Genomic DNA, 15,767 nt, shown 5'->3' on the forward strand with positions numbered 1-15,767 from the left:
CAGCAAAGGAGACATCACAAAAATGCCCTTCACACCTAAGTGGAATTATTAGGAGGATTGAGAGAGAAAACATACAAGTACTTCTCAAACACAATTATAAAACAGTATATAAAGGGTATTTTCCCTATGTAATAGCAATATGCTATTAAAGAGGTTATTATAAAAGACAAAAATATATTCTGTATACCATTTGGTCTACTATTACGATTCAACTATATTAGATAAGTTGCCTAAAATGTAAGATTAAAATCGGAGAACAAGTGCATGGCATGAATTTTGAGAAAGTACCAAATAACTGAAAAGGTCAAAGCTACAGGTAACGTGTTTCCTTGAATTCAGGGACTTGTTATAAGAGCAGGTGTACTTTAGAATGAATGCAGCATTAAGTCCACACGCGCTCTGCCAGACTGTTGGGAAATAGGAAGTGACTTCTACTACTCTTTTCATTTTGCATTCTGCAACTGGCATCAATGACAGATGTAGGTTTCACATATGACAGTGGACAAATAGTAATCTCAATAACTTGTGGAAATAACTCAAATAGCCAAGAAAATGACACATAAATTAGAAATACTGCTAGATGATTTTAAAGCAATTAATTATGTACTAATACAAACCTTAGTCAACATTTTTTGAAAATGTGGTTTGCACCCCATTAATGATTAAATCGATTTTACTGGTCTCAAATAGCAATTAAAAAAAATGAAACAGAAAATATCAGAATGCATTGCACTTAGCAAGAATAACTATTACTTTGTGTAACTTGTAGTTACATGCATATGTATATACTTATTTGTATTTATACATTTATGTATATAATATACTGGGTCATCATGTAAAATTATTTTTTCCTTTGAATTAAAGGTTAAAAATAAAAGCACAAAAGCCTCCATATTAAGGTGATAGTTTCCGATATTATGTAATTGTATAAATGAGGGAATGGTTTTCATTCACGGTCTCAATGGCTGCTCCCACTGATGGAGGACAAGATAAATGAAGGTGAGTAGACGGAGATCACCAAGTGTTATCTAGAGTGTAAATAGCTATCTTTAGAAAATAAGAATACAGGAACCCAAGCAGCTGCAAAAGAATCTAATTTAGTTATTGTTTAACAGTATTCTATAAAGCCTAGGATTTCCTTTAGCAATACCTCAGGGGCCTGGGCAGATGATATGGTGCAAATCATGTTGTATCACCACCTAATGATTCACTTATCAAAAAAAGGAGTGTGGGGAATTCAGCTGCTAGAATTGTCATTGACATACCATTTTCTTTCAATAATAGCAAGTTTTAAACCGAAGACAGGTATTCCATTTAACAACAACAACAACAAGTGATGTAATAGCTTAAAAATTTTCAGTTTTTAACTAGTCTTTGCACTCTAAATCCATGTATTACTATACTACCATTAAAAAAACTTTTGTTCTGGCAATGATGAACTAGTTAAAGCTTTTATCACCTTGTTCTTCTATCTCATACCTTCTAATGGTCTACTGTTTCGAAGTGGCAAGTCAGTTCAGCTACTTTTACTGCCCATGTAGAAAACAAGGAACTATAGACAGACAATTGAGCATTGGGGTGGTATTCATTTATCTTACCACCAAGCTGAATTTAAGTTCCCACTAATGAACTCCAACATCAGGACTATCAGTACTCACTTTTCCTTAAGACTCCTTCTTTTTCATCCTAATTGTTATCCAAGTTGGCTTTAATGGGATATCAAATCAAGCCAGGATCAAGATGTTTATACATGCCTGTGACTGACAGAACCCATTTTTATTGACAAGAATAGCCTCTGTATTAAAAACACTAAAAATTTATTGGTTTTACTTGTCTGAAAAAGAAAATCATGACACATTAAAAAAATGTGTCAGATAGTGGAAATAAAAGATTTCTTAAAAAGAACATAAAAAATAACACAGAAAACCATCTAATAACTAAACAAACTGTCAAAGGCTTTTAGTTATAAAAGCCAAGCAATACTAATCCAGACTAAAGCTAAAGATGTAGGACGTTTCAACTATGTAAGTAAGGGTTTGAAGGTTGGTAACTTAAACTCCTATGAAAAGAAATTTTTGTCTACACACAGAAGACATGAACTTTTAATTTTAACGTCTTTTGATGTCAAACCAATTTGAAGGTATCTTATTATTAGCTATATATTTAATTCTTAATTCTTGTTATTTCCCTCTTTCTGTAGGGCTGGTTACTTATTTAACATCAGAAGTATGCACACGGTACTATGTTACAAAGTACTTGAGATTTTTTTTACTACTTAAAAAAATTCCTGCTCAAAAACACAACAAAAAGTGCTATTAATTTTAGTCCGACTGTTAACCTCATTTATTCATTTATAAAAAATATCCTTTGCCATTAGAAGTCAAAAGAAAATGCCTCTCCTTTCACATATCCTATACTTCAAACTGCCCACAATGTCTTTAAAAAACTTAATTATAGGCTGGTTCTTTAGATTCTTCTTTTATCATCCAGCTATAGTCATGATTACAGGTGTAGGCTACATTATATTTAATTATTTATATTTACCCAAATATCCCATCACCTCATATTGGATTCCTTGTCATGTGATCATTTTAAGTAACTTAAGACATGGCATATCATAACTGCTTATATACATGTCTGCCTGGACCAAATAATAAGGTTGTTAAATATCACTAATGCAAGGGTTAAACAACTTGTGAAGACCAACTTGTGCAATGGGAAAATAAAATATACATGTCTGCTACTGTGAAAAGTCCCTTGAACAATCCTTGGTATTACAACTTTTAATTATCAATGATTAATGTGACATATAAAGACCTACCTTGAAGCACATGAATTTAACTTCTGTTGAGCCAACAGAAAATAAACCACCACCTTAATTCTATGTTCGGGATATATTCAAATACCTTACTTATATTTACTTAACTTTATTCATTTCTACCCAAATTAAACCTTTATCATTAGACCTATTTTTTATTCGTCCTCTAATGCAAATCTGCGGTAATGTGCTTTAAAAAAATTATTAAGCCAACTTAACTTACCCTTTGTCTGAAGTCTGAATCAGCATTTGGATTTAGCCCTAAAAGAGCCTGTTCATCCATCCCTGCTGCTATACTTGGAGTTTTCTGATTACAACAGACGTGCCCTCTGATCCCACAGAAGAATCCACAAACATCTGCACACACACAAAAATTGGAAAGAATAGTTGATAAACAAAAGATGCTCATCCAGAAAATCATAACAAGTGGATAACATTAAGTAAAAGAAGTTTAAATGGTATAAGAACTCCTTTTGAAACTATCCATATTAGAATTAAAGGAGTCTAAGTCTCAGAAGAATGGGCCTGCTAAATACTCCAGAAACGTGTAATTTCTAAAAATCTAAAGTATGCCATTAAAGTTCTCAAATTTTTTCATTCGTCAAGATAATTAATAAAGTATAGAAAATAATTATTTCATACTTTAAATGGAAGCATCTAATTTACAGAATGTTTTTCCGTACTATTTCTAGTAAGTATTTAAATGGCACTTGTACAACTATTTTCAAAAAATGACAAATCCAGATTCTGCTAATTCTAATTTGCCTTTCATTTCTCAATTGTCACAAACCTGTCTTAAAAAACAGAATGGCCAGCTAAATAGTGACCTCAGAGTTCAAGACCCTTATTGGAGCATCTACCAGTACTTCAAGAGAAGTCAAATGAAAGAGGAATGAATATGAGTGAAAACCAGTAATTTAGCTTTTGAACAATGGGCTAACTCTGCCTTTTACAGACTGTTACTCTTGCCAGCCAATTCTAGAAGTGTATTTCAAGAAATGTTTCATAATAGTAGCTATACAAAGTGACAAATAATACTGACCTTATTTAAGTACATTTTTTTGTCTCTAGAAAGTAATGCACTTTTTTACAATAGTCTTAATGTTCTCAAATAAGAATACAGGCCTCAAGAGACAACTTAATTGTATACATGAAAATGTATATTTATTTGAGGAAACAAGAAGAAACTACCCCTAAATAATATGAAAATCACATTTATTCTCTCAAGGTAAGGAGAGAGAATAAAAAGGTAGGTAGGGAGACCAGGCCTTACTACTCCGGCTAAGAGGCTGTGGAGTTTTTGTTTAATTATCATCATCAAAGCGAGATCAGAGCCTAAAGAGGTCAGGAGACTAAGTAGATGGGGGGTGGGAGATACAGCCTTTTCAGAATGGTGAGTCCAGAATAAGACCCAGGGTTAAAGGACCACAACTACCACGTGCTTTTCTGTCTTCCCCTGGGCCTGCTTGAACCAAATGATAAATTAGGGTATGTGCAGAGAACCTTGGAGAACAAAGCTCTGCCCTTTCTTACTGCTACTGTCATACTTGCAGACTACGGTATAGCAGTGTACCTTCCCACCGCCCTCAGGATTAAGCTCCTAACACTGTGAATGACTAGTCACCATTCTGCACCCCAACTCAGCAAGGCCAATGGTATTCTGCCTTTTATCTACTTACACTTCTCTTTTCTTGTTCCTTGGTTAACCCTTGCCTGCCCTTCAGAATTCAGCTTAGAGGTCACCTCTTTCAAGGATTCTTTGACCCCTATTATCCAACTCTCCCAAACTGGATTAGATGCCCCTCCTAAATGCTGAAAGTCACTGCCTGCTTAATAGTTTTCTCTCATTAACTTTAAAGGGCAAGGGCTGACTGTCTTGAATACTCACTTCTACATCCCTAGGATACAACAGAACATAGGTTTTCGATTTGGAAAGATCTGGATTTGTAGTCCAATTCTGTCATTTTCAAACTGGGGCCATCTGAACAACTATGAAATCTGAGAGAGAGAGCCCTTTCTACAAAATGGGAAAAAGAGTATCTGCTCATAAAGTTGTAAAAACTTCAATGAGATGAAATATATAAAGTATGCCTGGCACACAGTGGGCCCTCGATAGGTTATTTGTAATTCAGAGCTAGAGACATGGGGGATGGGAACTATGAGCATTCCAGATTTATCATGTACTAGTAAACTGACATTCTGAACAGATGAGAAAACACAAAGGCAATGGTTTTCCTCCATCCACCCCACCAGCTAAAAATGACCAGAAAATGTGATGACAATTCCTCTATAAAATGCACACACAGAGAAAAGACAAATTGAGTTTCTAGAAAACCCAGCTTGAGAAGTCCTATAAAAGATTCCTTGAATTTGGCATGGCTTTAGGGAAAACTGTTCAAGCTTGGTCAAGTCATTTTGATTCCATAGGGGAAACAGCAAGTGGTCCTAAGATAAAACATGGCAAATAAAACTACTTAAGGAAACAAACTTGTTACAGTCCTCAGTACAGAAAGAATCCTTCACAGAGAAGGCACTTACTTAGATGATAATCGCTATGCAATGGAACAATGTAAATTACCTAGGTGTGCACGAACACCTGAAAAGTTACAACCTGTGCGAGATGACAATTTTCCCATTAAAGGCTGTGCATGAACACATAATGTTCTAAGAAGACACAGCCCTGCAGGTTTAAACATTTGTTAAAACGCGATAATGCATTCAGCAAATGTTCTGGGGGGAGGGCAACATATTTAAAATTCTAAGCCCTAACTTTTCTTGGATAGCCATTAAATCAGGAATAAAACAATTTAGACAAAATCCATCCGCACCTACTGAAGGCAGTTCAAGACCATGACTGAATCTTACCAGCCTTTTAACATCACGCTGACAAGTCGCTTTAATAAAACGTAACTTCCCCCAGTAAAAACTAATTAGTACTTTCAAAAAGTACTTTTTTTTTTTTTCTGGTTACAGGAGACATCACTCGTGCAGAATTGTGAGAAATGGACGAAAAGAAATGGCGAGTCTCTCTGCTGGCAAATTACTACACAAAAATAACGCTTTGCGCTTTTTTGTCCTGGGGCGGAGGGGTTTAAGCCCTCTGCAGTTGAAACTGGTGAGACACGCAATAACTATCACAAATGGACTTGGCCACTTTTTTAAACTGGGGGCCACAAGCGATCTCGACCCTCCTCGGCTAGCCTCGTCCCTTTCCTTCCCCCCGGATCCCTCCCCTAAAGAAAGCCTCGTGGCAATTTGGGTGATGAAACACTCGGCAACGGGCAGCCACGCACTGGGGACCTGCTCCACGGCGGCCACAGCGAGTACCCACCCCCACCCACTCCACCAAGCCTCCCGGCACACCGCCACGGAGGGCCCCCGGCCCGCACCCCTCCTCAGCGTGGGGGCTCCCCGGGCCGGTCCTCCCAGCCAACTTCCACGCAGCCATGTGCGGACCGAGCCGGGTCCGAGCCCCGCCGCCCCCAAGCCCTGAGTCACCTTCCCTATCAGTCCATCCCGCCTCCCTGCCTGCACTCCCGGGGGCCGGTCAGCGGAGCGGAGCAGGGCTGCACGCAGGGATCGAGGAGAGCGGCCCTCGTTCTCGTCGCCGTGGTACTCCGCAACAGCCGCAGCGCTAACGCCGGAGACCGAGCTGGCCGAGGCTAAGCGCCTCTAGCCGCTCCGCGTCCCCTGACTCCTTCTCTTGCGTGGCGCCGGGCCGGCAAGCTAGGAAAAGGAGGCGGGCAGGATCCGCGCCCCAGGAAGGGAAAGAGCGCGAGGGCCCGGCTAACGCCGCCGCCGTCGCCGCTGAGTCAGCGCGAAGCGCGTTCCCAGCGTCGGTGCCGCGCGGGCCGGCGCCAGCAGCCTCATGGAGAGAGCGGACAGCAGCCCGCGGGCCGTGTCGGGAGCCTACAGCTCCCAGCATGCAGCGTGCAGGCGGCGCTTCCGGAAGGCGGGGCGCACACGCACTCCCGGGCGCTCTCGGAGAGGCGTGGTCGGCAGGGCCTGTGGTGCATGCTGGGATGGAGCGTCCTACCTGAATTGCTCCCGGGGCGTTGACTACCCTGTACCTTCTGCGCCTGTCTGAGCCGCGGGTCGGGTTTGCGCAGCACGTTCCATAAAGGCTTCGGTAAATGGTTGGTAGATTAGATTACCCAGATCTGGATGACGTGGTCAAAACCACGTGCGAGGCAGTTGTTTAATTGCTCTTCTGTGGTCCCACATGTTACTCCATGAGGGCTGAAAATTTTAAATTTCACTTTAAACATACTAATAGTTTGTCATTCATAAAAAGAAGAACATTCTTAGGAAATCCTATTCGTAGGTTCCTTCTATGCTATGGTTACTTCGTCTATTCATTTACCGATTTATTAATTTATTAATGCATAGAGGCAGAATAGGCTGAAGCTGCTTGGGTTTGAATCCCAGACCACACCGTTCACTAGGTGACCTCAGTTTCGGGCATGTTACATAATCTGTCTGTACTTCAGTTTACTCGTCTATAAAATGGAGATGATTAAAGTACTGACCTCAAAAGGTGGTTGTGAGGTTGAGTTAATACAGGTGTTTGGGACACTATAAACCCTTAACACTTAGGTTTCACTTGATTATTCAATACGTGCTGAATACAGATTAGGTTACAGTCACTGGGACTACAGTGAAGAACAAAACTTGGAAGAGGGAATGAGAAGAGAAGTAGAATAAAATTAATATGACAGTTTAACAGCTACATTTATTTAGTGACCCACAAAGTACAAGACACGGCACCAGCCATTTCATATATAAAGTATACTGAATCACTTTTGTGTAGACGTTTGTAATTTACTTGTTCAGAATGTCAGGCTAGGATTCCTGTCTCTATTTATTTCAGTGTATCCCCAGCATCTAGTATAGTACCACTGCCAGCCTGGAGTTAAAATTCAATAAGTGAATAATTGCATGGATTCTTACATTAGCTGTGTAGGTCAACTATGGACTATGGAAGCCCAACATTAATCTTGGTCTGAGTGTCTCCAAAGTCTTTAATATTAAATATGTTCAGTATGTTGCACCGTCTGATCCTAAAGAACATCAAAAATACAGTCTATTGTATTGTTACTGTCTCTGTTCTTTTCATTTGTAAAATCATTTTGTGGATATTTCATATGTTAAATTTCATTATTTACAACCTATCTAGTCTCTACAGCTTAAATACAGCTTAACATTGACCCTTTATAGTAGTTCAAATACCTAGGATTGTAAAAATCTCTTTAAATTTCATAAACTAACAGCATTATGGAACAAATAAGAACTTGGAATCCAATTAAGAGGACCAGAGAGGGATATTAAATTTGACCTTTCCATATTCTGGTTCTCCATGAAGGGATGACAGTTTCTCATCTCGGACTAATAAAAAATGCCAGTTATCAAAATGTTGATGAATAACACTATCATTAGTTTAACTTAAAACATACATGTTTACATTTGGTAATATTTTTATGTATTGATTGCTAACATTTTTGAGCATTTATTATGTGCCAGAAATAGTTCTAAATGTTCAGACATTAATCCTCACAACTCTATGAAGTAGGTACTATCATCATCCCCATTTTATAGATGAGGAAACAGAAGTGCATAAAAGTTAGGTAGCAGAGCTAGTCTTCAAACTTACCTAATCTGACTCTACCTAGAGTCTGTGCTCCTAATCTTTGTCTCTGAAATGATGACAGTGTAAAACTATACGACTAAGTCAGTTCTTCCTATAAATATGCTGAGGCCCCTTCTTTAGAACAATAACACCTTGTTCCTGTCTCATATATTTCCTTTCTTTCAATTGCCAGAATACTTGAAATAATTATAACAGATAACATTCATATATTTCATTATGGTTTACAATATATCTTCATATATATTTTCTAATTTGTTCCTCTTAAACTTATATGGATAGAGCAGGTATCATCATCATCATCATCATCATCATCATCATCATCGTCATCATCATTTTTAATTTATAGATACGGAAACCAAGGTAGATATTTTAAGTAACTTATCCTAAGTTACATAGCTAGTAAATAGTAAGTTAGAACACTTATACTCTTGATTCTCAGTATAAAGCAAAATTAATTTTAGACTAATAAAGAATAAAAACATGTATTTAAGTGAAAGGATCTGTAGCCCATGAGACATAGATTTAAAGAGCAACCTAAGTTGTGTTTTGCTGAGACAAATGGCAGGCTGCCTTTTATAATAAAAGTTCCTGACGAGGTTCCCAATTATGTCCATTTTATGCAAATGATAGTAACCAAATATGTACATTTGATTGGTCTGAAATGCACAGTCCTGATTGGTAAGCATTATGTTTTATGATTGGTTGTTATGGAGTAGTTCCGATTGGAGGGAGCAAATCTTAGTCTATAAATTGAAAGACTGAAACCATGAACTCTCTTATAATTGTTGACTCAGCTGGGAAAGCCTAGAGTTCATTTTGATGGTCTTCCTAGTATGCAGAGTATGTGAGAGGCCCCTATCAGCAAATGGCCACTTGGCTGTTATTATTTATAAAATTTGGGTCCTCAGTTGACCATAAAGAATACATTTCAGTAGACAAATTCCTTTTTGGGATTCACATCATATGAATCTTTCTTCTTAGAGTCCACATTCCTCCTCGAAATTCTCTCCTCTCTTGACTTCTGACCTTATGTTACAGTCAACCTCCTTTTGCTTTTTTGACTACTTCTTTTCGTTTTCTTCACCTCACTCCTTCCTACTTTTGCTTTCTTAACATGTCTTCCCCAAAGCTGTGAAGGGGAGCAGAGTTCGTCATCCCAAAATGTGTCTCTTTGGCATAAGAATTATTTTAATCTGGTTATTTTTAAGAAAACATAGACATTGGAGAAGCTCTGAAAACCAAGCAGAAGTTATCCTTTATAAAGGACATTGACATTTATAAGTGAAATTTCCATTTATGAGGGTATACCAGAAAGAGGGGGATGACTCAATCTCTAGAAACTCTTAATAAAGAGGAAGGCGATATTTAAATCTGCATAACCTTAGTCTTATTTACTGTGCTTTTCCTGGTAATCTCCCATAACCGATTCTCCCAATCCCCAACATCTTTTGTCTTTAGCTGAAGATGATATTTAAGGTGATGACTTCCACCATTTTGGTGAATGAATGTAGCCATTATGGAAAACAGTATGAAGATTCCTCAAAAAATTAAAAACAGAGCTGCTGCATGACCCAGCAATTCCATGAATAGTATTGATCCAAATAAAGCAAAAACACTAATTCAAAAAGATACATGCACTCCTATATTCATTGCAGCATTATTTATAACAGCCAAGATACGGAAGCAACCTAGGTGTCTATCGATAGATAAATAAAGATGTGATACACACACAGACACACACAGGAAAATTACTCAGCAATAAAAACGAATTAACTTCTGCCATTGTGACAACATGAATGCACCTAGAAGGCATTATGCTAAGTGAAATTAGACAAAGACAGACAGGTACCATATGATTTTACCTATATGTGGAATCTAAGAAAACAAAATAAATGAAAAAACAAAACTGAAACAGACCCATACATATAGAACAATAATGGCTGCCAAAGGGGAGGGGATAGAGGATGGGTGAAATTTTTAAAACAATACATTTTAAAAAGTTGACTATAACAACAAGAAAAAAGAGTTTCATTCATTCTTCGAGCATTTATTGAATTCAGCCTCCCTCATCAAGCATTTCCAAATTTCCTCAACAAGGCTTATTTAGTCATTTCTTTGATGTTGCTTGTTTTTTTTTTTAACCTCTCTTATGTCGTTAATATATTTTAATATGCTTTTGTATTAAATTTGTATGGTTGTCTTATTCATCTATTAGTCAATTCTTGAAGAGTGAAAATAAATCTTATCCTGATTCTGTTTATGGATAATAACTTCTGGGTAAATATTTGTGATATGTATTAAATTGAACCAAAAATAATATAATTGCGAGCTGATAACTACTGAGTCTTGTGTCAAATTCACTTCTTATGCTTCATCTCAATGTTTGTTAAGCCTAGTGCCATTGTTATCAAAAGCTCCTTCATGATAGGTTTCTTGGAGGGGAAAGAAATTGAAAAATAGATCAGGTAAACTGACTTTATTGGCTCTAGTTCAATCATTGGTTTCTCTCAGAGGAAGTGGGTGTGAAGCAGGAAGCCTGAGGCAAAATAAAGACCTAGAGCATTATTTAGTAAAAGAAAGTTTTTTTTTCTTAATCCAAAGCATTTGTTTGGTCTCTTTGACTTCATTATAATGACATTTCTCCTCTAAATGTCAGATTGCTAACTGTAGATATTTAAATGGTCAGTATAGATTAATATAAAGTAGAAACACCAAAAGACTCCTATATCAGACACCTTTAAAAATTCAGGTTCTATTTACTTAATATAGATTTCAGGTATCTTTCTATCTTTAGTTTAAATATAGGGAAGAGGCAAGAGAATAGAAAAAGTTAATCAAGCCACAATCAGAGACTGCAATATTCTGATGAGCCCTGCAGCCAGGCCAGGAGGACACCTTCAGAACAAAGGAATATTTCTGCTGGGATTGCTAACAACCCATTCTCCACACCTATGAAGAGGAAACGGGAACCAAGAGTCATTCCCTATGGCTAAAACCATGGGGAACCTCTGAATTAAAGGCTGGGAACTGCCAGCAGGCCTTTCACTCTATGTAGTCTTACCTTTTCATGCTACTTACTCTTCCCCTTCCTCACTATATGTCCATATCAAAGGAAATGGGAACAAAAGAATGACCTATAAACTGAATTCCCTGAACACTTTGGGTCCTCAGTGCCTTTATTCTGTCTCTCTCACTGTCCTCATCTACATTGTGTCTGTCCCTCTGAGTCCCTCCCGGTGCCTTTACTCTCTCTCACTGTCTCTCTCACTCTCTGCCTCTGAGAGGAGACTACATACACTCTGTCTGTGGAGTATTATCTCTTTTCTAATAAATTTTCCTTTTGACTTTAACTTTGGCGTGTGTGTTGAATTCTTTCTATGCTCTCCACCAAAGGACCCTCTTCTCTCAGTGCAGGGCTTGGTCTCCCCCCACCAACTTGGGGAAATTTGCCCTGTACTGCATTAGTTTCAAGTTCAGAGATGGGACACTTGAGGTCCATTAGGTCCATTGAAGGTTACTTCTGGTTTGAAATCGTCACAGGGTTCTTATGACCTAGGGCCCACTGATCACTTCTCTAACAAAAAACACAACTAAAAAAATTACAAATACCATTCTTTTGTCTGTATGTGTGTACATGTAGATTAGATTTTTGTCTTGAGCCTTAATCTGAAGTTTAAAAAGTTAGGCTATCCTCAGGCAAGGGAAACAAACAAACAAAAAAAACAAACAAAAAAGAAACTATATCAAACTAAAAAGTTTCTTTACAGCAAAGGAAACCATCGACAAAATGAAAAGACAACCTACTGAATGAGAGAAGAGATTTGCTTATGATACATCTGATAAGGAGTTAATATCCAAAATTTATAAAGAACTCACAAGACTCCACAACAAAACAGTCCAATTAAAATATGGGCAGAAGACCTCCAAAGAGGAAATACAGATGTCCAACAGACACAGGAAAAGAGGCTTAAGATCACTAATCATCAAAGAAAAGCAAATTAAAACCACAATGAGATATCCCCTTACTCCTGTCAGAATGGCTATCATCAATAAATCAATAAAAACAAGTATTGGTGAGGATATGGAAAAAAGAGAACTCTCTTACCTTGTTGGTGGGATTGCAAATTGGCACAGCCACTATGGAAAGTAATCTGGAGACTCCTCAAATAATTAAAAATGAATCTACTTTTTGGCTCAGCAATTGCACTTCTGGGTATTTATCCAAGGAAAACCAAAACACTAGTTCGTAAAGATCTATGCATTCCTATGTTCATGGCAGCACTATTCACAACAGCTAAGACATGGAAGCAATCTAAATGTCCATCAACAGATGACTCGATAAAGAAGTTATGGTTCCTATGTACAATGGACTACTACTCAGCTATTAAAAAAAAGAAGATCTCTTATCATTTGTAAGGACATGGATGGACCTAGAGGTTATTATGAATAAGTCAGACATAGAAAGATAAATACCATATAATTTCACTTATATCTGGAATCTAAGGAAACTACGTGAAACTAAATGAAAACAGACTCACAGATACAGAGTACAATCTGGTGATGGCCAGAGGGAAGGGGGGTTTGGGAACTGAGAGAAAAAAAGTGATACAAATTAGTAGTTACACAATAGTCACAGGGATTTAGAGGACAGAATAGGGAATACAGTCAATAATAGTACTGCAATGGCTATGTGTAGAGCCAAGTGGGTGATAGAGTAATCAAAGGGATCATTTTATAAGCTGCATAAATGTCTAACCAATGTATTGTATATCTGAAACTAATAAAAAATAAAATGAAAATGTGGGAGCCCAGGAAAAAAAAGTTAGGCTAGCATGCAACAAAGAAGAATTTGATATTACTATATTACTTTGTATACAAGGAACCAAATGACTATATATGTATCAGAAATCATATATTTGTTCATTGTATTTTTAAATGTATTTATACTCAGGTATATTCTATACTCAGGTACCTTTTATAAGTACTTTAGAAACACTGTTAATTCTCATAATAACTCTATGGGGTTGGTACTATATCCCCATTTCACAGATAGGGAAACTGAGGCACTGAGATTAAAGTAATATCATCCAAGGTCATTTAGCTGCTAAGTGTGAGAAATGGAATTTGAACCCAGGTCATTTGATTCTATACTCCTATGCTCATAACGCCTGTCCTTTCAAACTAAATGAATTGACCATCTTTCAATCTAAGGCTACTCTATTGTTCTGGTGAAAGTTCTGGTTAAGGAGAGTGACTTTTGAGAGTAGTTCCAACTAAGTAATGTTCTATTTCTTTTGATAGTTTTATCAAGAAACACCTATTAAGTGCTTGGTTACAAAGGATCTATACCAAATGCCTCTTGAGTTAGGGTAGACTTAGAAAATAAGGAGACTTAGAAAATAAGAAAGACTTATCTCAGGTGTATTTATGTTAACTATCCATAAAAAGTGAACAGAAAGATAGGGAAATATGGATACTTTACATGTCTATAGTGCTTTTAGAATTCATAATTCATTGTCTTTGCTCCATATACCAACTCTTTGTTGGCAGGGCAAATATTAGAAGTTTCATTTTAGAAAAGGCTCAAAAATGTTAAGTGACTTTCTAAAAATCGCAGATAGTGAGCAACCGGGTAAGCACTCTAATTCAGTTCTCCTAACTTCAAATTTAGTGACCTTTCTCCAATATTAAACCCTTTTCCTGCAATTTGAACTTGGCTGTTACCTTGGCAACAGTACAGAATAGTGAGTGCCTGGAAACCATGATACTACCTTCTCTGTGTACCACAAAGTTAAAAGTGTAAATGGGGTCACTTTAGCCATCAATCCCTTTGTCGAATTCCCTTCTTTGTGTGCTTCATCTTAACATTTTTTAAACCTAGTGCCCTTGTCACCAAAAGCTCATTTATGGGGTCTTCTTGGAAGGTAGATCAGGTATCTGTCTTTTCTGGAATGTCCAGAATGTCCAGTCATTCTGTTTCTCTTAGTCCTGGGTATGGAGCAGGAAGCCTGAGAGACACCTAATAGCAGCCCGGAGTGATACGTTTCTAGTACTTGGGCCTCACACTCCACCTCTGATAGAGCTATTTGCCTCTGAAGAGCTCTTGTGAGGTGTAGCTATTTGGTAAAGGTAAAGGGCCGTTGTCTTCTGTTAATTTGAGGCAACAAACTTGGTCTAAAGTGGCTTAGATAGGGAATAGTCTTTGTTTTGGAGGAGAAACCATACCTCTGGGGCTTACTTTTCATCCAGTTATGAAGTTTTGAAGAGTCAGTTGCTTGATCAGATTCTGAAACTTTAAATGGTAGGTCATTTAAGATTTTGTCAGCAGGTGGCACTGCTCTCCTTACCAAACAGGCTCTCCAAGAAAAGAATACTATTCCTGTTTCTTGGCTATTGAGTTCTTCAGACTTGTTTACCACACTCAAACATTTCTCCTCAGTGTCCTTTTGTCTACGATATCTGTTTATGCCTTTTAATTTGTTTATACTCTTTCCACAAAAAATTTGAAATTGCTTACAACATGCAGTATACAATAGTAAAATATGAAGAAAAAGAATATAACTTTCAATAAAGAATATTATAATTTGATTCCGAGTTGCAGGTAACTAGAATGAATATATATATATAATTTTATATATATATAAATTATAATTTTATATATATAAATTTATATATATAAATAATTTTATTTATATATATAATTTTCTATATATATATGAATATATATAGAAAATTATATATATAATTTTATATATATATAAATTTTATATATATAAATAATTTTATTTATATATATATAATTTTCTTTTCATTACAAGGTCTTTGGATGAATGGGAAGGAAGAATGTCATATTTTTTCCAGGATTTGAAATTAAAATGAAAATTCTCACCTAAGTTTCCGTTGTACTCTTCTCACCTAACCTAATTTATAGTAAGTTATTCTTGCTCTGTCAAATCTAGGCAGTATTTTTACTATCCTGCAGCCTCAAGAATGCACAACCAGCCTTACTCAACTTATAAGCTTCAATTTTTCCAGATGCAGGTCTCACCCACTAACTTGTCCTACACAGATTACCCTCTGTCTGCAAGGCCTTGTCCTGGGCATTGGGCCCACAAGCATAGCCATTAGGTAGGCTTGGGTGTGCCCAAATCAATTTATGATAAAAGACCCTTCTCTCAGAGCTTTTAACTAGTTGGAGAAAGATGACCTACGTTTATGTTCATTAAAATTGGCTATTCCAGGCAATGTTATCATCAAATGCCAAATCTTTGTGATGGTCTTAATAGAGTTCTAGGATTGTTC

The 15,767-nt window shown here is 37.1% G+C and overlaps 1 protein-coding gene across 6 annotated transcripts in view; it reads right to left on the minus strand.

Annotated features, from left to right (window-relative positions):
• XPOT (exportin for tRNA) overlaps positions 1-15,767 on the minus strand; it is a 123,369-nt gene that overhangs the window by 23,430 nt on the left and 84,172 nt on the right. For 2 of the 6 annotated variants that reach the window (XM_036237912.1, XM_036237911.1), the window contains exon 2: positions 3,042-3,175. In XM_036237912.1, coding sequence (XP_036093805.1) covers positions 3,042-3,101 — 60 coding nt within the window. In that variant the 5' untranslated portion in view covers positions 3,102-3,175. Of the gene's footprint in view, positions 1-3,041; positions 3,176-6,316; positions 6,561-15,767 lie in introns of those variants that run through there. The other 4 variants (XM_036237910.1, XM_036237909.1, XM_036237908.1 and 1 more) reach the window with 4 other exon arrangements.

The sequence above is a fragment of the Rousettus aegyptiacus genome, unplaced genomic scaffold, assembly GCF_014176215.1.
Source record: "Rousettus aegyptiacus isolate mRouAeg1 unplaced genomic scaffold, mRouAeg1.p scaffold_m13_p_2, whole genome shotgun sequence".
NCBI lineage: Eukaryota > Metazoa > Chordata > Mammalia > Chiroptera > Pteropodidae > Rousettus > Rousettus aegyptiacus.